Here is a 24,504-nt window from a genome sequence, read left to right as displayed (position 1 = left end):
AATTTAATCGATATCAATAAGTAAATCTTTTCCGTTTTTATTCTGAGAGAACGAACATTATTTCTAGGGAAAGAAAATAACTGATGCAACAAAAAAGTTAATTTTGGTTCTGTGTTGTAGTTCTTTTAACGATAATATCCCCACTTTGAAACTTAGTAAATGTATGGGAAGAATTCAATAATTAATTTCCTGACCTTTTATATTTTCCTTTTATACTTTGCTTTATATTTTTTGTTTTTAGAGCATTATATATAATATGTACACTCAGAAAAAAAATCGCCCTAAATTTTAGAAAATCGCCATACTTTGAAAATCGCCTTGAAATTCAGAAAATATTTCTATTTTTCAGAAATATTTTTCTAAATAATAAGAAAAACTTACCCTGATTAGATCAACTCCTCTTGTTATCCACTTTTAGAAAAATTTTCTGTTATTCAGAAATTTTTCTTTCAAACTAAGAAAAAATCGCCTTACATTTTAGGAAATTGGCTCAATCGGTAGCCTAGGGGTCTAATGCGAACGGATTATTTGTTTTCTACGCTTGTATTCGGAAACGTGTGTTCGATCCCACGTCGAGGCGGACATTTTTTGCGTCTTTTTTTTTTTTTTTGGCGCATTAAAATATATACTTTAATACAAATAAGGATTTAGGTAAGCTAACACACACATAATGGATAAATAAGAGTATAAACGTAGAACCCAAGAGAACAGAATGAGAATGTACTTTGTACAGCGCCTCTCGTGATGCTTCCCTGGCGCAGCTAGTTGAGTGTTTGACTGCAAACTGTGAGGTAAGGGGTTCGAATCCCGCGAGCGACCAAAATGTTTTTCTCAAGATAGTAAGTTATTTGATTTTTATGTTTATCATTAATAAATAATATAATAATTTCAGTTATTATTTCAGTTACAATTTAAGATTAAAAGTGTGCTTGTGTACAAGCATCGTGACGTCATCCATATGTTTAAATAGAGGAGAGAAAAATAAGTTGAGAAACGAGAACCCCAACAACAACACCCCACACTGACAGAGGGGTGGAGTCGGCATAACTCCCGATTCCCCGATTTTTTTTTTCTTCTTCTTATTCAATTTTGCAAAAACTAACCCTAAATTTTAGAAATTTTTTTTCTAATTTTTAGAAATATTTTTTCTAAAAGGCAAGGCGAGCTGCCTTTGGCTTAAAAAGTATGGCGATTTTCTAAAATTCAGGGCGATTTTTTTTCTGAGTGTACTTTTCTGGTATTTTATAAAAAGAAATCGAGTTTGGCTTCTTAGTTAGAGCTCACTCATTTTAATAGGCTCACATTGAATCCTTTTAAATTGTGAATAAATTACCGCCCAATTAAACCAGCTTTTGAAGTACTTATGATTGGCAAAAATTAGTTCCTCTGGTGACACTATTCGTGCACAGTCCCCCTCTGTCAGTCCGTCAATCAATCAATCAAACTAAGAAGACCATTAAGAGGGGCTCATTAAATTATCAAAGCACTTACCTTTTGCGGGGATTTCGGCGAGTGTGGGCGTGGCTGTCATCAGCATGGTAACCGCGGCCGTGGCTATTATCGCGATGGCCAACTGCCGGACATTAACCTCCGGCTTCCGTGGGCGGAAGCGTCGGCGTGGGCGTGGCAGCTCAAACATGGCTGTGGAAAGCCTTTCCTTACTTTCCTTCTGCAACGGGTAAATGGAATATTGTTCAGCACTACAGCGTCAAGTTGCCAAAATGTTCGTGGATTAGGAAGTTCGTGGGCGGACGGTGTTCATTGGCCGACAAACGTTCTCTCGCCTTTAATCACTTAAACGTCGCGTAATCAACAGCAACAGCAGCAGCAACAACAACAACAGGGGCTGCAATCAACACCAACAGCGATTGAAATGGAGCGTCACGATGATGATGACGAGCCAGCTTGGCAGCACTTTTCGGGGGAATCAACCCCAAGTCAAAATCCGTATCCGGATGCGTGGCAAAAGTTGTTGCTGCTTTGCTGGTACTCCTGTTTACACGCGTCTTTCGTACAAACATACATAGTTTGGCCCCAGCCTTTTGACTTCTGACATTGCCCCAACTTTTGTTTGTTCAACTTTGAATTTTGTGTCCCCACTCCGCCGTTCTCCTGTCGTTCCCCCGTCGAAATTAATTCGCTGTGCGTTAATTTGAAGCGTTTTAGACTTCGACTCAGCCGGATTAAATATCTTCAGACAGCAGGCAGACAGTAATTTGATTTGTCGGTGGAAATTCTATTTTATTTCATCATTAATTTAACTTTGGTCTTTAACTTTTGCGTAACTAACGAAGTAAGCGAAGGAAATCTTACAGACAAAGGGGAAAAGTTTAAAGTTTAATTGACAGGTCAGAATGGTTATTTTGAAAGTGGAATTGAACATTGGGAAATTTAAAGAACACAACAGTGAATTTGTAAACTTTAAACTAGCAATTAAGGAAAGTTATTCTATAACATAATTTTGAAATAATCAAATAAAAATAAAAAAAAACACTTTTGCCTTTTTTTACCAAAAAATATATACTGAGAAATAAATAATAATACAAATTTAATTTGTCTGAACTAAACGAATTCCGTTTTATTAATTATAATTTTATGAAAGTTCAGAAAATTTCATTTATTAAAAACAATTTTTCCAACAATTTGCACAAGTTTACCAATTGGCCTTGTAGATCCAATCACAATGCATTGCTGCAGCCAAGTGAAAATTTCTTTTCGTCAAAATCTCAATTTGCAACGTCAAGCTGTCAACGCTCTGTTGGCTGGCAAATCAAGTCTGACAAATGAAATGATTACACAAAGTAAACAGCAAACACGTAACACACAAACCACCTGTCAGAAACTTTTGTGCACCCGCTTTTTCGCCCCCGAATCTGATGAAAGTTGATGAAAAAGCGGAAGGGACAGGACAGTGTGCCTGGCAACATTCTGCAGGCGGAAAGCCAGAAAGGAGTATTATCGAAGAGCACTGACAAAAACAATATCGCCATCACAACACAAGCACAAACAGCGAGCGGAGCAGAGCGTACCGAAAATGCAATGGCGATGCCAGCAAAATGGCAATGGCAACACTTCCGTTTCCGCTTCCGACGCTGCGGGCGACTTTCTCGCACATTTGGCAAAACGTTGAGCAAACTCAAACGCAAACTCAAACTGGAACTCAAAAGCAACAGCGACGGGCGGAACATAACAAAGCTTGTTAGTGTTGCTGCCCCATAGCGGTGCAACAATCGCCCCCCTTTCCATCCGCCGCCTCCTGACAAAGGGTTGCGGATATCGCAGGCTGAAGGGGTTTTTTCTCTTTTTTTCGGGGCGTCACAAAACAATGTCGACGAAACGTACGAAAATTTTAAACGCTTTTAATATTAAAGCGTCCGGTATAGAGACACAAAAGCCGAAGGACCCGGCGGCCCAGGACCACCAACAGAATGCAACACGGCGTGCAACAGCAGCAATATCGCCAGAGGCATGCGGGGCATGCTAAATGCGGCAACTGCATGAAAATGCCACACAAAATATATTTCGTACAGCGAATGGATTTTTTGTTGATCAAATTGTAAGCTACCCAGCATTAACGCAGAGATCTCATCTGAATTTTGATTTTGATTAAAATTATGATTTTAAAATATGTATAAAAGTATGTTATAAAAATAAGACGTTATTATTCAACTAAAAATATTTATTAATTTTTTTGTAGCGAGTTAAATATTTGGACAAGCCGTGGAAAAAATAATATCTTTTAATTGTTATACAAGAAAAAGGTTTGTTGATTTATTTTTCATTACGAAAAAGTTGTTAGTCTAATAAAAATAAATTAGTATAAATTCTATTGGTAAGATATTTGAATTATCAATTAAAAAAAAAATTGTTACTTTTGCGAAAGTAAAATTTAAAAAACCTTTTTTGTCTGCCCATGTAATCCTTGCTACCCTGTACACTAACCAGATTCTTTCAGGGGACCGCATGAACTCACAGCCCAACGCCTGGGGCACCAGGACTTCTGGAACAGCCCTTGTACCTCCTGCTCCTCGTAGTGCATTTTTTGCAGAGTTCTTAGACTCTGCGGCCAGTTGCCCTCTTCGTGACGAAAATGTTTCGCTTAACTGGATTTTCAAATATTTATTGCAACAAATTATTTTGCTGGTTACATGGCGGCTCTTTGTTTGTGTCTCAACATGGCCAACATCCCATCCCCTTGGCCCCCTTTCCTCTTTCCCCGACTCCTCAGTCACTGTTCGTAAGCGGTTTTTATGGCCATTTAGTTTGTTGCATTCCAGTAAAAGGATTTTGTGTTGGGATTTTTGCGGTTTTTTGCACAATTGCTGACAAATTAGGGTATTACAGTTGCATTCAATTTATTTCGAGTGTAAAACCCATAAATTATGGTTAAATTGCTTTGTCGTGGCAAAGTGCAAAGTATTTTCGTCATGAAAGAAAATAGTTAGCTAATCAACGGTTGAAAATATGTGAGCCTCAAAGAGTAAAGAGATTTTATGCGAATATTTTAAAAATAAGTTTGAAAGAATGAACCAAATAGTGCAATTTGAAAGAAAGCAAATGGATCTAAAATACCACAAAATTATTATAAAATTGTTATTATTAATAAAAATTAAATAAAATGTTCCTAAGAAAGTAAATATAATTAGTTTCCTTTACCATTCAAAATTTATTATTTATGTTGATAAAATTCTAGGATAAGATTTAATGATTAGACACATTAAACTACCAAACATCTAATTTTTTTATTGTTTGTATAACACTTTCGAAAACTCTAAAACCATCAGTAAAATTTTCTCAAAGGGCATACAAACAATGCACATGTCGTCAAAAGGTGGGACCAGCAGTTTACCGCCAGGGTGACATTTTTTGCAGAACAACAAACAATTTGGTAATTACTTCAAATTAAGCACGCAAATGCGAATGCAAGAGTAATGGTAAATGGTAAACCGAAGGCGCCGCACGACAAATGCACAAAACTTTCACTCGCTCACAACTTTGGCGAGGTCTGCCAGAATCCGGCAAATGACAGCGGCAGGACCAACGACAGCGGCAAGGATAACGACGATAACAACGCACCGAGTAACATTTCGTGGTGGACACTCGCGTGCGATCGCAAGTCTCGCGTCGCGCGTCAGATAGTTTCGTGGCGACCCTCGCTGGGCGCAGACCGTCCGTTCAGTTGAAAGCCCGATTCACGACTGAACGGGCGGACGACTTCAATTGGTGGAAAAGCCCTGGCTTTAATGGCCCAAACGAGGCGACGATGCCAGTTCGTGGCCCCATGGCTTCGGCTTTCGGTCGCCATTCGGTTTTTCGAAATTCATCCTCTGAGAGAATGAACGAATTCTCGGTTTCGGTAGGAGAGTTTCCTACTGGAAGGTCAGACTGGAAGTCAGACTGCCATAAGTTGTCGTGGACTTCTCTTAAACTGCTGCCTCTGTGGATGTTTATCCGCCAAACCGAAAAGTCTTAGTTAATTTAAAAATTACTGAAATGCAAGACATACGAATTTTATTGTTATCATCTAGTGCTATCTTAAGTTTATCTTATAAAAGCTTAAATGGTTTTAATATAAGCTATAGCAACAGAAGACCTAAAGCTCGCTTCAGACATATATATAGCTTATTTATTGTTTATTATTTTTATTTTTTGACAGTTTTTATTACTTTATAATTTTTTATAATTCTTTTTAAATTTTTTATATTTTAATTACTATTTTTGAACTATTAATGAATTGCACATGTTTATAGTAACAATACTTTTTATAGATTTATTCAATAAAAGAAGTAACGGTAAGAAATAAATTCTTTAATATATTAAGAAAATTATATATTCTGATATAATTTGAGATAATTTATTAGTGATATATTCAGAACAAATTCCCTATCCGCATTTGGTGCTTTGGTAATTTTTAAAATTACTAAAATTTAAAATTTTAAGATAAATTTGTTATTAAATGAGTTTACCAGTTTACCTACTGAAAAATGAGTACTAACACAAGAAATAATTTCGACCGACCATCCTTGTCCATTTTTCCCATTCGCAAACCTCACGTCCTCCTTTTGCTCACCACGCATAACTTTCACAGTCAAATTAACACGCATATTCAAAAGGAACAACTGAATAAATTGGCTTATCTGGTGAAACACACTAAAATGTCGGACTATTCTCTTCTGGACTCCGATGTCAAAAGCAGCTACCGCACAACTGAAAACTGGCAAAAACCGACTGCTAAACCACAATAAAAAATATTCCACATACGCAGCGTTGGCTGCTGGCATCATTTAGATAAACATAACTCGGAAACTTAAAACCAAGTCGGGGGCAGGTCGGAAAGGACGGGGGTGGGGGTCATCTGACCAATGTGGAGCCAAATGCCCAGGCAAGCAGTTTTAGCCATGAATAAAATAAACAACAACACCAAGTGGATAAAACCGAAAAGTATAATAACTAATATGCTATTGTCCCGGAGCTCTCAAAATGTTCAAGCGGTTAGACTGGTTAGAGTTAAAGCTACACCAAGAGCTTTATCAGAAGCTGACACAAATACCCCTTGACCATCACTATGCAGTGAAACATTAACAAAAGTGGGGGTGTCTAGAATAGCAGTGGTTCAGGCCAACTGACAAGGGAAAAGGATAATCCGATAATGACGACGACGACCTGCAAAGTTGACAAACGGCGCATCGCTCAACACTTTCGACAAAGAGGCCAGTCAGTTACTAGATATACATATGTCTATTTTAAAACTCTGATGAGTTAGGTATTTAATAGCACGTTTCGAACTATTATATAGGTGGTACCACAGAAATCACTAGGGTTCTAAAATCACTTTTGATATTAAAAATAAATGTCTAAAAGTATGCAGTGAATAAAGAATGTACCTCTTTCTGATTGAATTTATAACACTTTTAAGTTTAAAAGGTATTGTTGTATACTTTTAGACACCTATTTTGATATCTAAAAGTTATTAAAGAAATGCATCGATTTTTATGGAACATCTCATAAGGTATTTATACATCCGAAAAATATAACATTTAATAATATTTGTGTCCTTAGTACTTGTATTAACAAATGGGTATACAATCTCATTGGTTAAGAATAAAATTTAAGACTTATCCCACGATTTAGGGAATGGCTTTCACTGCATGGATATTGTCTTAAAATCCACTGCAATCTTCTTTTCCTGGTAGCCGGTTATTGCCCCTTAGGGATCAGCATTTAGCTGAAATCCAAGAGCATTTTCTGCTTTCTGCTGGTGTCATGCTGCAAAACGACACCCAAAAGTGTGGGCATTAAAGGAAAGTTTCGCTTTTTTGCTCCTCATGCAATTGCAGTAAATTGCCAGCACAAAAAGAGGAGTTGATGAGGAGGAAACAAAACCCTTCCCAACGGCGCACTGAATGGCTTTTGGGACCATGACCATCCTGGGGGCAATTGATTCCTACGGGCGACTGCATGGGCGTGGCATGCTGCTACTTAAAGCGCATTAGCAACAATCAGCCGAAGGAAAAACAAGCTGATTGCATTGAGTGCGAAAATTGCAGCTGAAAATTGAAGTGATCTGCAAATATAGCCAAATGACAAAAAGATGGTCAAAATGAAAAGTCCTTGTATTTTCTCTCTGCAAGTAACGCGGTTAAAAAAATGCCAACAACAGAAGTGCTCCTTCTGTTGAACGAATAGATATTACTTGCAACTAATAAATTGTACACCTTTCCAACCAAGAAACTCTTCAACTCGAATAAAAATATTCTGCGTGGTCGTCAATCAAATTAATGAGTACTTAATAAATACCATTAAATTTTTATTACACTTTCACCGCAAGGCAAAGGAAATTGATGGCGAAGGGAGAGCTGCTGGTCCATGGATAGGTGTATAGGTGTATAGGGGTACATAAATTGAATAAATCGCTTAGCAGCTTTCAGACAGTTCAGGTGATATATTTGACAATTTGGCACAAGTGGATCTAGACTGGCTGAATGTGTGGCCCAGTCCCTGTTTGGGTTGAATAATTTGTGAACGATAACCAGAGTTTAAATAATTTTTTTGTCCACTTGCTGTATTATTTCCTAAGTATTATTTTGTTATTATTTTATTTAATATTTTAATACACAAAAAATATAACACATGCTATAATTCTGCATCAGTAAAAATAAGTTTTTAGAATAATATTAATATTTGATAAAGAAGTACAACAAATAAATTATTTAAAATGAACATTTAGTCTGTGTTATTTTAGCTAAATTCTTTTGGGAATTTGTATCTTTTCGTTCTTATTTTTTTTTTATTTTTAGATGAGGTTCTTTGTCGCGTGGATTGGTCTTCTCTACTCACTTTTCATGGAGGTAATCCAGAGCAGAACTCGCTCCAAATCGGTCGCACGGCGCTATTGAAACCTTTGCCAATCTCCGCTAATCAAAGCTGCCCAATATTGCCTCCCACAGGGACGAATCAAATCGTGTTGGTAACTGGTAGCAGCGTCCACAGGGCAAGGACAATCCCGCCAAATAGCTTTTCCATGGCGATTTTCTGGGCTCCAGCCGACGAGTTATGGCCGCTATTTCCGTTTGGTTTTCACAACTCAACGCGCCGACTTCCTCGCTTTGCCTTTGCACCTCCAGGTGGTCCATGGGCCAAGGTCCAATGGCCAAAAGACTGGGCCAAATCGGTTAGCGCAGCTTCCAGCGGGTTTCAATTTTATCGCCGCCAATTTACTGCTGTGCTGTTCTGTGTGTTTTCCTTTTTTTGCTGGTGTTTTCTGTGTGTTGAACCCGGGCCTTTCAAACTTTTAGCCTTGGCGAAGAAAGCACTCGCTGTTGCATATTTTTCTTGCCACATTTTCCATTGTGCTGCCCCGGTGATTTACCTTTGGGTGATTAGTGTTGTGCTATCGGGCTACATTGCCCCTGTGGAAGCATCGATTTACAACAATCTGCCGATACAAATTCCATTTACTCATGAGGTAAGGCACATCGAAAAGTTAAGAGGAGTCCTTCAAGGTTTCAAGCGGCACGGTACAAAATTATATTCACAGAGTCTGGCTTTAGTTATCTGGTTGCTACTGTTGACAGTAGTAATTACGATCAGAAGGCCTGTGCTTAGTGATGTGGCTAACTGTTGACTGTAATAATAACAAGAGCAGATATGCATCCCAACCAGAGAAGTCTTGAGTTATCTATTTTGAATGCTTCAAGCTTATGGCAATATAACAATTGCACAGGCATCATTAAAAATAGTCGAACCTGTTCATGACAATGGCTGTTTTGCAACTAGAAATAATAAGTTGTGACGACAATTTAGACGTTGTCATATGGGGAACATAAAGGGGTTGGGGGTTTGTAGGCATGGGGACAGCCATTGTTCACGGCTCTCGATGCTTCAAAACAAGTCATTACAGTGGAAAAACAGTTAGCTTATCATAACAATAGGATCAATTGCTCAGAAAGGCATTGAAATGAACAAATTTGCTTGGAATTCGAATGCAAAATAAAACAGGAATTGTTTACCAAAATGCTACCTTTCGAATTTATTATTGAATAAGTATTCTTCGTTTAGTCTCTTAATTTTATTTCGTGGAATTATTTTTAAAGTAAAATAATTCATTTAAATGTTTATCTAGGATTTCGAATATATAACTTAATTTTTTCACTGTGGAACTAGAAGATTTTAATAACTAGAATTTGAGACCACTGTAGCTTCGCTTCCCCAAGTGCAGCACATGCATAAATTAAACCTAGTTGAGCTTCAAGTTTTGCCCTCTACAAGTGCGTATGCTCGTGTGTGTCGGCGAGGGTGTTGGTGTGTTGGTGTGCAAGCATGCATGTGGACCATTATCGATACCGAAGGACATTATCGGCACACATGCACCGATACACGGGGCAAAAAGATGGGGAGGACGAGGAGGCATGGGCATGCATAAAACATGTTTTGGTCGGTTGGCTGCAAATTGAATCAATAATATCCAATCATGGGTTAACAATGCGAATTGATTTCTAGCAGCCAGGCAGCCAAGCCCCTCCTCGTCCTCTGTTATCCTGCAGGAGCCTCCTGTTCCAGGAAGAACGTCGCCTGCACATATGCAAACATGACGGCACCGAACACAAGATAAGGCCACAACAGCAGCTTCGGCTTTCTTCTTCTGCCCCAAACGAAGGAGCGCCCATGTAAATATTAATTAAGTTTTGGCTTTTGTTGCATTAGGCTTCGGTTTTTGCAGCAGACCCTGCAGCCAGTGGTTAAAGGCTCCCAGGTGCCGGCATCTATCATTCTATTAGCTGCGCAGCATTAGGTGGTTAGTTAGCTTGTCCTTTGTACTGTTGTCTTGGCCTAATCAAGTTAGCCTTACATGCCCTTTGTGTTTACCAGGCCATTTAATTAGTTCAAAGAGTCGTGTTTGATTTGACACTAATCCGGTGTATACTTCGTTGGCATCCCGTGCACATTCAATGGACAATATTTGCACAGATGCGACACAAGTATGCAGTCCATTAAATTTCATTCGATCTGAGATCTCCGTTCTCGATTGCTAGCTAAAATCGTAATAGCCCAGAAAATTTATCTCAGTCGGGAAATTACATTTTGCACAATTTGTAAAACTTTTTGCAATGGTGTCGCCAACTGCCGCGAACCGAGCTGAGCTGAGCCAAACTTTTACCATTTCCATTATAAGTTTTACACTTGATACACCCACCGCAAACCATCCACCCACCAAGCCACCCAAAGGAGCAGCCTCAATCCCAGCTTATGCGTTTATTTAATTTCGCTTGAGCATTACGCATACGCCAGGGTGTTCACTGAGCTCTTATAATTGCCGCGTAATTGGCGAGCAGAATAACTGTTAGCTCCGATGACATTTTTAAATTCTGAAGTACTTACCTTGCTTTATTAAGAATTTATAGTTTTTTTAGTAAAGTTTACTTTTATTTATTTATTGCAATTAAATTGGTAAGTATCTAAACATAGTCTAGTAGTCTTATTATAATTTTTTTTAGACTATTTAACAGCATTTGCCTTACTGGCATATTTAAGTTCTAGTTTCCTCATACACTCATAAAAATAATTTTCTACATTTTAGAAAATCGCCCTAAAAAAATTTTCGCCCGTGAACTGAGAAAAATTTTCTATTTTCACGACAAATTTGCCATAAATTCAAGGCAGGTGGCCATAAAAAAATCTTTTTAGGGTTAATTTTTCTATTTTTCTAATATTTAGGGCGATTTTTTTCGATTTGCTTCGTTTTGACCTTTTCTAAATCCAACGGCGAATCGCCCTAAATTTTTCTAAACACAACGGCGATTTGCCTTAAATCTGAGGACTGCAGGTCAGCATAGAAAGAGAGAAAAATATAAAAATAGAGATACCAGATATGCAGCGGTTTTTGGTTATGTTTCCGTCTCCTCGAAAGAGTGAGACGGAGCACTTTTTTCGACGAACTTTCGGGAAATTTGTGTGCACTTCGTGTGACCTACGTATGTATGGATTTTAGTGCGTTGTGAGTTTTGACAAGTGTTAGACGTAAGTCATGGAGCTGCTACTAAAAGACTTGGGAGGAGAAGCCTTTATTAATATTTTTAATGGTAAGTAAATTGTGTAGTACATGTACGTATTTTATAAATAGATAATTAATGTGATACAATTTAATTGTGTTTATTAGAACGGCATTTCAACCTTGAAACCTTAAAACACTTAAAATGGGATCAGCTGCGTGGTGAAATTCCAGTAGAATTGGTAGGGCCAGCAGTCGAGTTTTTTCAAAGACTAGAGCTATGGCAAAAAAACGTAAGTATTAAAGATTCAGTGCAAGTTCAAACATAAATACGTTTTGGTTGTCGAAATATGTGTGTGTATGCATTTGTTTTCCTTTTGTTGCGAAGGGGCAATAAACTGCGCAGTCGCGACGCGTGGGCGCCGCAAAGAAAGAAACTGCGCATTTGTTTTTCAGAATAAGGGTTGAAATTTTGAGTTACTTTCAGTTGTGTGTGATTTGTGGTAAAGTGAAGATCTATTTTGGTTTAATTTCTGTGCAACAATTAATCTAGATAGCTAAAAATTAGACATATTTCATAAATTTTCAGGATCAGGATCAGGATAACAGTATTAAGTCCGTATTTGGTGTTTCATTGAGCAATATTCTGGCAAACAGCAAGAAGGGAAAGCTTATAATAAATAGCTATGAAGAAACAAAATCCCTCAATACCAGGACGCGAAGGGAGCTGAGCCGTTCCATCGTAGAGTACTTGCTGGCAAATGCTGTTCAACCCAAGCAGGAACTCTTAGAAGACGTCGCCTTGCAAATTACTCATCTATTCAGTTCTGAAACTGCTGTAAGTAACTATTTTATTCCAAAAACAGTATTAAATTGGAAGTTTTTTTCCCCTAGGAAACCTATTTTCTTAAAAACAAAGGCAAAAAGCCAGGTGGACTGCTCTACTCAAACTATTACAACCTTAAAGCTAAATTTTCCAATAAGGCTCCTAAAGTCAGGTCTGAGGACGAAGAAAATCTTTCCCCAAATGCACATGTTCTTGAAGGCAAGTGAAACTTAACTTTTTCGAATACATGTATTTAAGAAGTATTTTGCGTTTACAGAGGAGGTCGAGTTAGCAAGAACTTGGTTAAAGCTAAATGTCGAGCCGTTCGAGACTGTTCTGAATCACTGGAACTCTAGCTTTATGTGGAGGACTAATTTTCTTAAATCAGAAGCAAATTTCTCCGATGTGTTGGATGAATTTCCAATTTTAAAGCAATCATTTGGACACTCTCTGGTTCGTTACCCTTAAAATCCAAACTTTCCCATATCTTTAAAGTAATTTTATTTTAGATTGAGGCCGATTTTGATTTGCTGTATCCCCATCAAAGCAGAAAATTGGTTGAAAAATGGGATAATTTTAAAATACAAATTGTTCCCCTTCTCAAGTCCAAAGTCAGAGAGCAACAAAGTTTAAATTTGTTGAAAATTTTTGACCAGCAATCAGAAGGTATTTATTTATGTTTAGATATTATAAAATCATTTTTAAAGCAAACTATTTTCTCATTTAGGAACTAAGTCAACTTTAATATGGATGTGCCTACATGCAGTTTTGGTTCCAACAAACAGATGCAAAAAACCTGGATCCAATAATCCAGCAGCCAAATTCACGATCGCCGACTCGAGAAACCGATTCATGGTGTGGAAGGCGAGTTTGGGCGAGCTGCAGACATTTCTAAAGGATCAAACGGATACTTGTTTCAGTGACAAGCTAAAACTTCAGCCCTTTGTATGTTGTATCAGAACTAACCCAATTAATTTAACTGATTTTTTTGTTTATCTATCCGGTATATTCTACCGTATGCCAGACTTGCTCACAAGTATTGATGTTTGCTTCAAGATATTTTTTGTTTTAAATCTCAAATATCCTAGTGAGTGCCAATTGGTGTGGACATTTATTCAAAAGCTAATTTTTGAAATTGAGCTTAGCTCAGATATAAAAAACAAATCTGTTTCGGAGCTGATAAATGATTATAAAAATTTAAAAAAGTAATTTATTTTTAAATTTGAACTTTTCTCTTATAATATTTCAATTTTCAATATATTACATTTTCTTTTTATATTATAAGATATTAGGTTTAAATTTTTTGCTAATTTTCGTTAACTTTGAAACTTTTTTATTTTTTTTATTTATTTATTTTTTTTTTCTACCATTACATTTAGTTTTTATATAGTTTTCCTTAGGTTAATCATTTAATTTTGAAACTTCTTTTTTTTTTCCTTACGTTTTATTTTTTCTTACCATTACGTTTAGTTTTTTATATCGTTTTTTTTATAATCATTTAATTTTGAAACTTTTTTTCTTACTATTACTTCTTACTATTTAGTTTTTCATATTTTTATTCCAAATCCGTATCAAAATGGAACTGAAATGTAAAATTTGCTTTCTTAATTTTGCTGACAAAACTAAATTCATGGCTCATATGTATGAATATCATACGCTTACACTTTTTTGCAATCTTCCTTGCGGTTTTATGTTTTGTTCCCAAACATATTCTAATATACGGTCCCTCGCCAAACACATTCAAAACGAAAGTTTACATTTACAAAAAAATAATACAGACGACAATAGTACAATAGTAAATTTACAACAAGAAGAATTAGAATTATTAGAGTTTCCGATAGTAAACAAACCTTCACAACAAGAGATAGAATCAGATTGTCAACACACATGATTCCAAACCGAACACCGTAAATTTCCAAAATAATACAGAAAACTTTACCTTAAAATTATGCTCAATATTAAAAACTCCACGCGAAGAAGTTTTCAAATTGCAAAAAGAAATTAAAAGATATATCACAACCCCGTTAGAAAAGGAATTACGGAAAGTTAGAAATTCACTAAAGACGCCACACGATTTAAATAATATTATAGATTTTTGCCAAAACCCATTTAGGAACTGTAACAGTGAATACAATCTATTAAAAACTCTCAGGGATAAAGATTTATATGAGGATCCGCTTATTATAACCATTGATAATAGAATATCCCCAATTAGATTTAGAAGCAGAATGTCTTTAAAAGCAAAAAAAATACAAGCGGCAATCTTTCCTTTAAAGTTTCACTTTAAAAAATTTTTTGAAATGCCGTCTGTACTTGACAGTTTTTTGAAAAGACTTGCTTATTGGGAAGGTCAAAAGAATTTTTGTAATTTCGTAAACGGTTATTTATGGAAACAAATTAAGTTAAGCTTCTCTAATTCCGATAAAATTGTCTTGCCATACTTTTTATACTTTGATGACTTCGAGGTTAACAATCCATTGGGCCCACATTGTGCCCCTATTCAAGGGGTTTATTTGTCCTTCTGAACTGCTCCCAATGAATTAAATAATATCTTTTGTGCTGCATTATTTAAGACATTTGATATTAAGTTATTAGGTTATTCTAAGTGCCTTTTTAAATTTATAAAGCTTCTACAAGAACTTGAAAATGACGGAGTGGATGTAAAAATAAATGGGAGGCACCATAAAATAGTTTTTGTCTTAGGACTAATTTTAGGCGACAATTTGGGACTGAATAGCGTTTTGGGATTCACAACCTCATTTTCAAGCAGTTTTTTTTGCAGGTTTTGTAAGCTTTCAAAATCAAAAACTGCATTAGCATACAATGTTAAATTTAAATATTTGCGAAATGAAGTGAATTATAGAGAAGATATTGAACAGAGTGACCCAAAATTAACAGGAATAAAGTCCGATTGTGCTTTTAATAAACTTCAACATTTTTCAGCAGTAAAAAACTTTTCTGTCGACATATTTCACGATGTATTCGAAGGCATTTTACGCTACGATATTCCGCATATTATTATGCATTACATTGGTACTAAAATATTTGATCTAGAAACATTAAATTTACGAAAAACTAATTTTCAATACGGTACTGCTGAAATCGGAAATATTTTTCCCCCGTTGCAGTTGAATCATTTAAAAAAATTTAATATTAAAGCAACAGCCCGTGAGCTTCTCACATTTGTAACTTATTTTCCATTAATGATAGGGGACTTAGTTCCAATTGAAGATACGGTTTGGAAATTTGTGAAAAATTTACTAAAGTTAATTGATATAATTACATACTCTCAGTATACCATCAATGATTTAAAATCTTTAAAAGAAATCATAACATACCATAATAAGGAATACCCTATTTTATTTAATGATTCTTTAAAGCCAAAGCATCATTTTTTATTACATTATTATGATATAATACAACAGTCTGGACCCCTTAAGTATTTGTGGACTTTTCCTTTTGAAGCCAAACACAAAAGCTTAAAAACATACGCAAAAAACACGACTTCTCGAAAAAACATTATTGTGTCCTTGGCAAACAAGATGTGTATTAATTTTGCAAATTATATTCAAAATTTTAAAGTCCAGGAACTAGAACTCAGCAAATCCAAGTGCTTAGGAACAAATTCCCTATTATTCGAAGAGCTTTGTAACTTTTATGATCAAATAGAAAATGTTACTTGTTATACCTACGTAAAACTTCAAAATATTATTTTTAAAAAGAATTTTATAATATACAGCTTCGAACCAGATTTTATATCATTCGAAATAAATGAAATATGTTCCTTTGAAAACGAAGTTTCAATGTTATGTGCTAAGCTAAAAACAAAATATAGTGAGCATTTTACATGTCATAAAATCTTGAAAAAAAAGGAATATACCCTGATAAAGTTGAATGACATCAAATTTCCGCCCACGGAAACACAATTAATAAATGAAAACATGTATATTAAACCTAAATTCTATTTTTAACTAATCTTTAAATATTTATTAGTTTAAGCAATATTATAAGTACCTAATAGTATTTAAAAATATTTATTATGTTAAAAAAATGTATACATAAATTTAAGCAATACCAATGTAAAATAATAAATAATTTATGAAAATCCAAAAATAAAACCAATTTTTTAGGGCTATCCACCTGTTTTTAAGAAAATAATTTCTAATATTCAGAAAAAAATACCATAAAAGTAATCCCAATTTTTAAAAAAATTTAGAAATAAATTCTATTTTTGGCGGCGATTTACCCGTGAATTCAGAAAATTGTCCCTAAATTTAAGGAAACCGCATCTCACATTTAGGGCAAGTCACCAATAAAAGAGGAAAATCTGTCTAAGGGCCGGTTTCTCGAGTGCCGGCTAACAATTCTCGAACAGATAAAGTCCCTGCTAAGGCATTTTGGCTTTCTCGAGCATAAATGTGAGAGCTAACTTTGACAGGGACTCGAAGTCCCTGTTAAGCGTTTTCGGCTCGATAGATTGACAGCTGATTTCCCAAAGCCAACTATGAAGAAGAAACAAAATCACAGCTGACTTTTCCTTTAAATTATACCCAAACAGCTGATGAAATAATCGAAGCATGCCATTTTTTGCGCTTCACAGCACAATTCTGTGCGTTAACAGCACTCTGTAATTGTTTCTCGTTCAGATAAATTGAAGTAGTCGAGAAAGCGGATTTGCTTTTACGAACAGTTTATCTGGTATTTAAGTTTTTCGAACAGGTAGCTATCAGGGACTTTGACAGGGACTCGAGAAACCGGCCCTAAATGAAAGAAAATTTGCCCTAAATTATGACAGTTCTGAACCAAATCTAGAATAATAATTCTGATATTTAGGGCTCTTTACCCTAAATTCACGAAAATTGTTCTAAATTTAAGGGCATATGGGATAGAAATTAGAAAGCCCATTGGTACAATTAGGGCATATCACCTTAAAAACAGGAAAATATTTCTCAATTCAAGAAAAAACACCCTAAATTAAACCAAATTTCCATAGGAATTTTTTAGAAAAATTTTTCTAAATCCACGGGCGAATCGCCAGCGGATACGATTTACGGGCGATTTTCTAAATCCACGGGCGAAAAGTCAGTTTTTTAGGGCGATTTAGGGTAAAAATTTCTATGAGTGTAGCAATTCGTTCGATGGACTCCATTTGCAAACGGATGAGTCGCTCGTGAACCTGTATCTCATACAGATCGATATCCAGCTTACGTTTCTTCATCTGAAGCTTAAGCATCTTAATATCTTTCTTAGATCGAATGATTTTAACTTGGTTGTTGTTAGTTGTGATGTTTGATTTGTTTTCTATTGAATTTATTGTAGTCTGATCACATTTTATGGGTAAGAAGTAAGTATTTGGGTTAGTCCCAGTTACAGCAGTTCTTGAATTAACTTCTGAGTCTAAGGAACGTTTCCTTTTCACACAGATATCATTAGTTGGGATTGGAGAGGTGACAAAAGTATTAGCAGGATAATTAGACACAGTTTCTGGTTCCAGCGGCAGCATTTCAAATTGTTATTCGACTTCAAATATCTATAAATTTAAGATGGTAAGTGAGAAATGCTGATTTTAAATGGGATCTTTGGACGTCTGCAGTTTAGCTCTGCCTAGTTAAAACTGAGATCTTAAAGCCCGTCAAGTCCTCTTTATACTACCAATCGGTACGCCATAAAATATTGTTTTCGAAGCGCTACCTGTAGAATATGTACATCTGTCGCTGATTTTATGGTTGGTAACGGGTTTCGGCTATATAAACTATTTTATACCCCTATAGGGAGTAGCTTAGGTAGCACAAGGTGGGATTAGGAATAGGTAAAATGTAGTTACCCAGCTCAATCTAATTTGGGACCAACAGGTAAATCTTTTAAAATTTAAAAATTGTACTCAACAGCATATCAACGTTTTGTAGTAGTACACACAAAAAAAAAACTTGGTAAAATCAACTGTAATAATTGTCAAACAGGCCCCAACCAGCAAAATTGTCAATTCTACTAAGTAAATTGTCATTTCACAACAACAAAATACACACAATTAGCAAAGACACAAACCCAAAGCAAAAACAAAATACACGTAACTATTTTAATGTTGGTCAATTTTACCAATCAAATTTTTTTGTGTGTAGTAAATGCCACTGACCAACACTAAAAATAATGGCAATATGACCAATCGGAATTGGCACAGAATTTAAATGAGTTTCTTTAAGAATTCTGAGGCCCCTAATTTATTCTTTTTCCTCCGTATTTTATATTATCCCTGAATGCCGTTGGACATACGATTAACACGTGTCGATCGTGTAATTTTAGACATTGAATGGAATGTGGCTACGTTTCCAAAGACAAAAACGCGGGAAACGGGCAGCCAGATGGGCTTCCTGTTTGTCGTGTTGCCAAAATGAATTTAGATATAGAAGATGCGGCTAAAAAGGCCGCCCAGATCCTAGGCAAACTCGATGTCGGGCAGCGGTTCCTGCAGCATCTCGTCCACGCCGTCGACGAAGATCATGACCAGGCCGAGGCTGGGACGCAGGTTCTCCGGCATGTGGGTATTGTCGCCGGCCAGCACAACCACACAGGGCTTCCCGGTGACCAGAGCCGGAACCAGGCGGGTCACAAACTGGCTCATGCGATGGTGGTTCTCGCGGCGCACGTCCAGGGTCATCAGACCCTCGGGCCAGCGATCCTCGTGGCAGCGGTCCACCATCAGGTTGAGCATGTGCATCGGGCAGCCGCTGGAGCGCAGAACATCGCGTACCATAAGATGCATGGGGGTGTCTGGAGTAGAAATCAAACTGCCCCACGTGTGGACGGTGGCCAGTGGTAAACCATTGCCCCACTGCATCAGCGAGAAGCGGTCCAACTGCTCGCCAATGTTGCGCAACACTGGGTTCGTAGATCTAAGGGCTGCAATGTAGTACTGGAAGAGCTCCATCTCCCGGCGCTGACTCAGGTTGCGCACCTCCTGGATGGCCTGCTTCTCCTTCAGCTCGGCAATCTCCTTCGCATGCTGCTCCACCAGCTCGCGCAGCTCGAAGATGCAGTTGTGGTGCGCCATCTCGTCCTTGGGCACCTTCAATACAGATATTTGATAAATTTCTTGGGTAAAATATAATCCTTTGACACTCACCTTCATTCCGCATCCTCTGCTGCACTCGACCACCACCTTGGGATTGTGCTCACAGGCGACCACGTGGCTGCGGAAATCCTCGAGCGCCAGCATCTGTTCGCAGCCGTTCGGCGAGAAGGAGCACTTGATCTTCAGCCGGGCGAGCATGTTGCGCATGAGACGGGAAACGGGCACCAGGTGCTGCGGCTGCAGGATAGAGCGGTCCACCGGGCAGATCTGCTTCTGCTGCATCCACTTGTCGATGCAGGCGCGACAGTAGGCGTGCTCACAGCATGACGACTGGACGGGCTCCTCCAGAACGTCCGTGCAGATGGGGCAAATCAGCTCCTCGTCCACATGACCCACAATGCTGTTCAGATCGAAGCCCATTTCGATTTCGATTACGAGGTTGACGTCGCTGGCGTTTCTAAACCGTTAATTGAGATTTTGCTACTTTGCTTTGCTTACCAATGAGTTTCCTACTAACTTAGATACTTTTTATAACTTTTTATAATTTTCCAATCAAAATGTACTTTATAAGCCAGGGCTGAATAGTGTCAAGGGTGACATCTGGTTTACTAAAACTTAAATAGGCTGCTATGTTTGAGAATTTCGTTATATATCCTAGAGTTTTAAAAATGCGTAATATTTAAAAATTGTAAATAATAAATATTTTTAAATTAAAATAAAACGTAAGTTATTTTATGATTTAATTTTAAAATTTTTGGAATGTTGTAGAAAATTTTAGATACAGTGTCAGTCATACTTACTTTAAATATTTTTCGTCATTAAATAAAAGAATTTCATATTTTATTTTGAAATATTATTATTATTTCATATTAAAATCAAAGTTTAATTTTTTTTAAATTTACTTTAATTGTTAATTGTTAAATTTTATATTTTCATATTATAAAATAAAAAATATAGCCCAAAATATAAAAATTTAAAAAAATCTTTGGATTCATTACGTTCCTTTTTTATGTGAAAAATTTATCAACTTATATCATACAACCGTTATTGACTTTATCGAGAGCACACATATTGCCAATGTTGTAATCTCCGTTTCTTTTTAATCAAAAAGTATAGGGCTTTTGGCTCATCTGTTATGCAAACAGCTTTCATTGAGCCTTTTGCGACTTAGGACACTTCAATTTCAATTCAAGCGCAACTGAAACCAACTAAACAACAAACAGAAAACCGGGAGCCATCCATCCATTTTCTCCCATTTGAGGGGGAGATCCGAGAAAACGTTTTCTTGAGGCACTTGCATATAGTGCGGTCGTAAAACCCTTTGCATATTTATAGTCCCAACTGCTACGGAAGTTATGCAAATTGGAAAACTTATGGCAGGACAAACCGGAATGATGCCGACCGACCGGCCGAGCGACCAACCTTCGCCGACCACGTTTCAGCTCGCCAAGAGCTGAATTTTATTTATAAAGTGAAATTTTAACAAATTAACAGCAAATGCTGGGACATGGGCAAACAAATAAACTTTCCATCTTCAGCCTTCAGCTCGACAATAGCCGAATTTCGGGCAAACACTCGTCAGACGGCAGCACACAGGCATGATTGTGACAACATATTGCCATGTCAAAATATTTACACTATATCAACTGCTCTATGCAAACGCTGGATGCAAACTTGAAACTTGAAATACGTATGAGGCAGGAGGACAATGTGTGACTGGAAATTCGGTTTTAAATTTCATTTGGTTGCGCCATCCGCTTGGATATTAAATTTCATGTTTTTCCTTAGACTGGCATTTGCCTTTGTCTGGCTTTTTGCATTTTGTGTGACAAGTTTACTGCATCGAGTTCTCTTCGTTGGATTGCAATTTTAGTTTACTACGCATTGCGAGGGTCGAAAAGCCAAAAACCTGCAGTTGCTTATCTCCAAATGCAACTGTCAGTTGGAGCTAGCATTTCGGTTTTCTCTAAATTCCCGTTTAAGCATTCAGCATTTTCCATAATTTCCTCTTTCTAACACTTTTTCAGTAACCTCTGAAATAAATCACAATTGACCAGTGTTTATTGCATTCCTCTAGCCTTATGGTGTTGAATTTATTTATATGAATCGCATTCTAGTCAAAATAATTAAATTTATGGCAGATTCGTTTATCCATCGCACGGGCTTTGTGAAGCTCAATGCCAATATTTCATATTTCTGAACTGATGAAGCGCATTAGAAAATAATCAACAATTTTCATTTGACTTGGCTCAGATAAAAACAATCCAGCAGAGAGACAATCAACCGCACACAAAACGAACCACTCAAGCAGGCTAATTTAATAAGTTAAACATAACACAGATAAATGCTGGCAACACACAAAAATACACAGAGAGAAACAAAACATTTTTAAAACTGATTCAAAGGCATTTTTCTAATTACGCAATTATTGAACTGTGGGAGTTTTATTTCTCTAGAACGGGAGTGATTTTTGTAAAGTCAAAGTAACAAAAGCATGCCCGTGGTTACACGCTTATCTTGCATTGGGCACACGTCGATTCTTCTGTGTGTACTGGTCTTGTTTTGAGTTTTTAAAAAAATATAAATATTATTTATTTTAAGGAGGTATGGTTAAAAACGAACGTACTTTGAGGTTTCAACCAGTATGTGTTTTTTTCAGTGAACTTATGTACGATACCCGACTAATAAGGTTAGCAACGTGTAAACAGTCATTACGTGAGTGCTTCTGTGTTGGTATGTAACGAGCCACAAATGCTTGCCACACAATGTTTATTTGCATTTATATTTGCTGTTCTTCCGTCGTTGTCATTTCATTGCAACAGGAGTACGTGCCGCATTGTGCTCAAGTCGTCAGCATCCTGCTACCACATTCTCTTAGCTTCGAGGATAATCATTAATGACAGAGGATAAGAAGCATCCTGCTCAAAGTCGTACGTACCTTGTTTCAAGTTCTAAAACTAATGATTGGTAATATAATAATCTTTTCAGATTGTTTGCCCAATGCTTAAAGCTGAAACTGCAATAATATAAATCAATTATTCTAATTAACATGTATAGACGGGGAATGTCAGTGGTGCAATAAAATAAATGTATACTTCAAAACTGATATTTAAATATGTTTTTAAGTTCAAATAATTTTGATAGATATTTCGTACTGCTCTGGCAGGCATGTTGCTTTTGCTTATTTTTTATTCCGACATAACGATCCATTTCCTAGAGCAACAAGCAAATTGTCATCCTTGTTTCGAACGCTTCGCCCCGAAAGATACAAAAAATTACCATGAATTACTGTAATTCCGCTTGGGCTGGCGTCCTGGCCCCAAGTCATGTCCATTACATGGAAATGGGACATGTCACAGGACATCGTCACCGGGAAGAGAGGAGAGCCGGGTCCGATCTCTGGGTCCTGCGATGGTCAAGCGGTCACGTTCGCATTGTATGACCGGAACGTGCAATTTTTGGTCCACGGAGCGAGGGGAATTGCTTGGGGAATGGGGATGGGGGGTGGGAGAACGCAATAAGCACAAGTTTTCATGCAATAAAATTAGCCCACACTCTGCACGCGCAGGACACGCAGGATGCTTCAGTGGCTGATAAGATAATTTTATTTGGATGTTATTGCATAAAGTCATGTGAGCAGCGGAAATGAGTTGAACTAAAGTAAAGCGACTACGTGCCTCTGAGCCGAGGGATGGGGCAGGGTGAGGTCCTGGCCACGCGGCAGGGTGCCAGCACAGAGTTGGCTGGACAAATTAATATCATAATTTTGAAATGGTTAAATAAAAGCAGATGGGAGAATGGAAGAAAGGGTAATTGTCTAAAGCAATGGCCTGTACCCCAAAAAATCGCCCTAAAATATAGTTCGCCAAATATAATAATCTTTTATTTCTTTTTAAATAAAAACTGATCAATTTTTTAAATTTAGTTTCTTAGCTTAAATATTTTGGTTTGAAAAGAGAAAGGCACGCAAATAAGGCAATGCACTAAACAATGGAATCAAGTTTTCTTTTAAGTGGTCTGATGTCCCTGTGTTATCATCACATCCCTTATCTCATTAAATCATCGTGGCAGCCGGGGCACAAATTAGGCAAAACATCCGTGGACCTTCGTCTGTCTTTATTGTCCGCTCAAGCGGTACTAAATTAGCTTGTACGAGATTGCCAAGGGCAATGACCTTTTTTCTTTTTCAAGCTGTAATTACCGAAAAACTTAAATTACGTAAAATAAAGGTAGGTTTCCTTATATCTTATTTTAGAAAATTGTACCTAAAAATGTAAGGGCAGACATTTTTTTAGATAATAATTTTTAGATTTTAGGTAATTCCAGATTATTAAAGAAATTATTTTATGAGCTAACTGCATGCAAATAATTATAATCGATTTAAGCAATCTTTTGATATGTGAATGACGAGGAACGTGGCTCATTCCAAAAGAGCTTCGCTTTGAGTGCCCTAATCATAAAGCTTCAAAAATGATTGCTGTGAACGTTTTACTGGAATTTACCAACTGACCGCACACACAAAAATATTTTTTTTGCCACACCCGAGGCGACAACAAAAATCCAGAACGATGAGGCCCACGATGGAGCAACAAGAACAGCCACAAAATCGGGAAATGCCGGCGAGCGAGGGAACGGCCTCAAGTGCCGCAAGAGCACTTAATACTAATTAGCTTTGCGCCTACGCCGTGACCTACGACCTGGCCCCACGAACGGCATTTCCGGAAACGGAAACCGAGTCTGGGGAGCAGATAGGGATTCAGGGGTGGGGGTTTGGGGTTCCCAGCAATCTGTGCCGCGCTTAAGTGGCCGCAACACGCAGAAACACGGTGATATTCAGGCGACGAGGGGTGGGGGTGGGTTAAACAGCTTGGGGGCGTCATTTTTATGAGCTAATTAAGTTGTTAGACTTGATGAAAAACTCATTTCGTCGCAGGTCCATATCTAATTTGCATTAATTACGAGCTGGCGACAACAAAACGCAATAAATGAGGGATAAATTTGGGCTCGTTTTTGGTTTTGGCCAAAAGTCGAACGGCTCTTTGGCCAGAAAACATTCCTCCTGCCAAGCTGGCCATATAATTGGCTGGCAATTTGCATTTATTGGCAACTGCAAAAATAAAT

At 37.2% G+C, this 24,504-nt stretch overlaps 2 protein-coding genes across 2 annotated transcripts; one reads left to right on the top strand and one right to left on the bottom strand.

Annotated features, from left to right (window-relative positions):
* The first annotated feature begins 11,524 nt into the window (after nucleotides 1–11,524).
* On the top strand, nucleotides 11,525–18,706 carry LOC123003202 (uncharacterized). Its single transcript, XM_070214316.1, has 8 exons — nucleotides 11,525–11,579; nucleotides 11,657–11,730; nucleotides 12,078–12,326; nucleotides 12,383–12,533; nucleotides 12,592–12,767; nucleotides 12,824–12,980; nucleotides 13,042–13,266; nucleotides 18,615–18,706. The coding sequence occupies exons 1-8, from the start codon at nucleotides 11,525–11,527 to the stop codon at nucleotides 18,704–18,706; spliced, it is 1,179 nt and encodes a 392-aa protein (XP_070070417.1).
* Nucleotides 18,505–20,008, bottom strand: LOC108069686 (E3 ubiquitin-protein ligase NRDP1). The gene is made up of 3 exons (XM_070211411.1): nucleotides 19,882–20,008; nucleotides 19,435–19,831; nucleotides 18,505–19,377 (listed from the first exon to the last, which is right to left on the bottom strand). The coding sequence occupies exons 2-3, from the start codon at nucleotides 19,801–19,803 to the stop codon at nucleotides 18,748–18,750; spliced, it is 999 nt and encodes a 332-aa protein (XP_070067512.1). The 5' UTR covers nucleotides 19,804–19,831; nucleotides 19,882–20,008; the 3' UTR covers nucleotides 18,505–18,747.
* Nucleotides 20,009–24,504: the final 4,496 nt, after the last annotated feature.

The sequence above is a fragment of the Drosophila takahashii genome, chromosome 2L (genome assembly GCF_030179915.1).
Source record: "Drosophila takahashii strain IR98-3 E-12201 chromosome 2L, DtakHiC1v2, whole genome shotgun sequence".
Lineage (NCBI taxonomy): Eukaryota > Metazoa > Arthropoda > Insecta > Diptera > Drosophilidae > Drosophila > Drosophila takahashii.
This window is presented reverse-complemented; position numbering and strand designations above follow the sequence as displayed.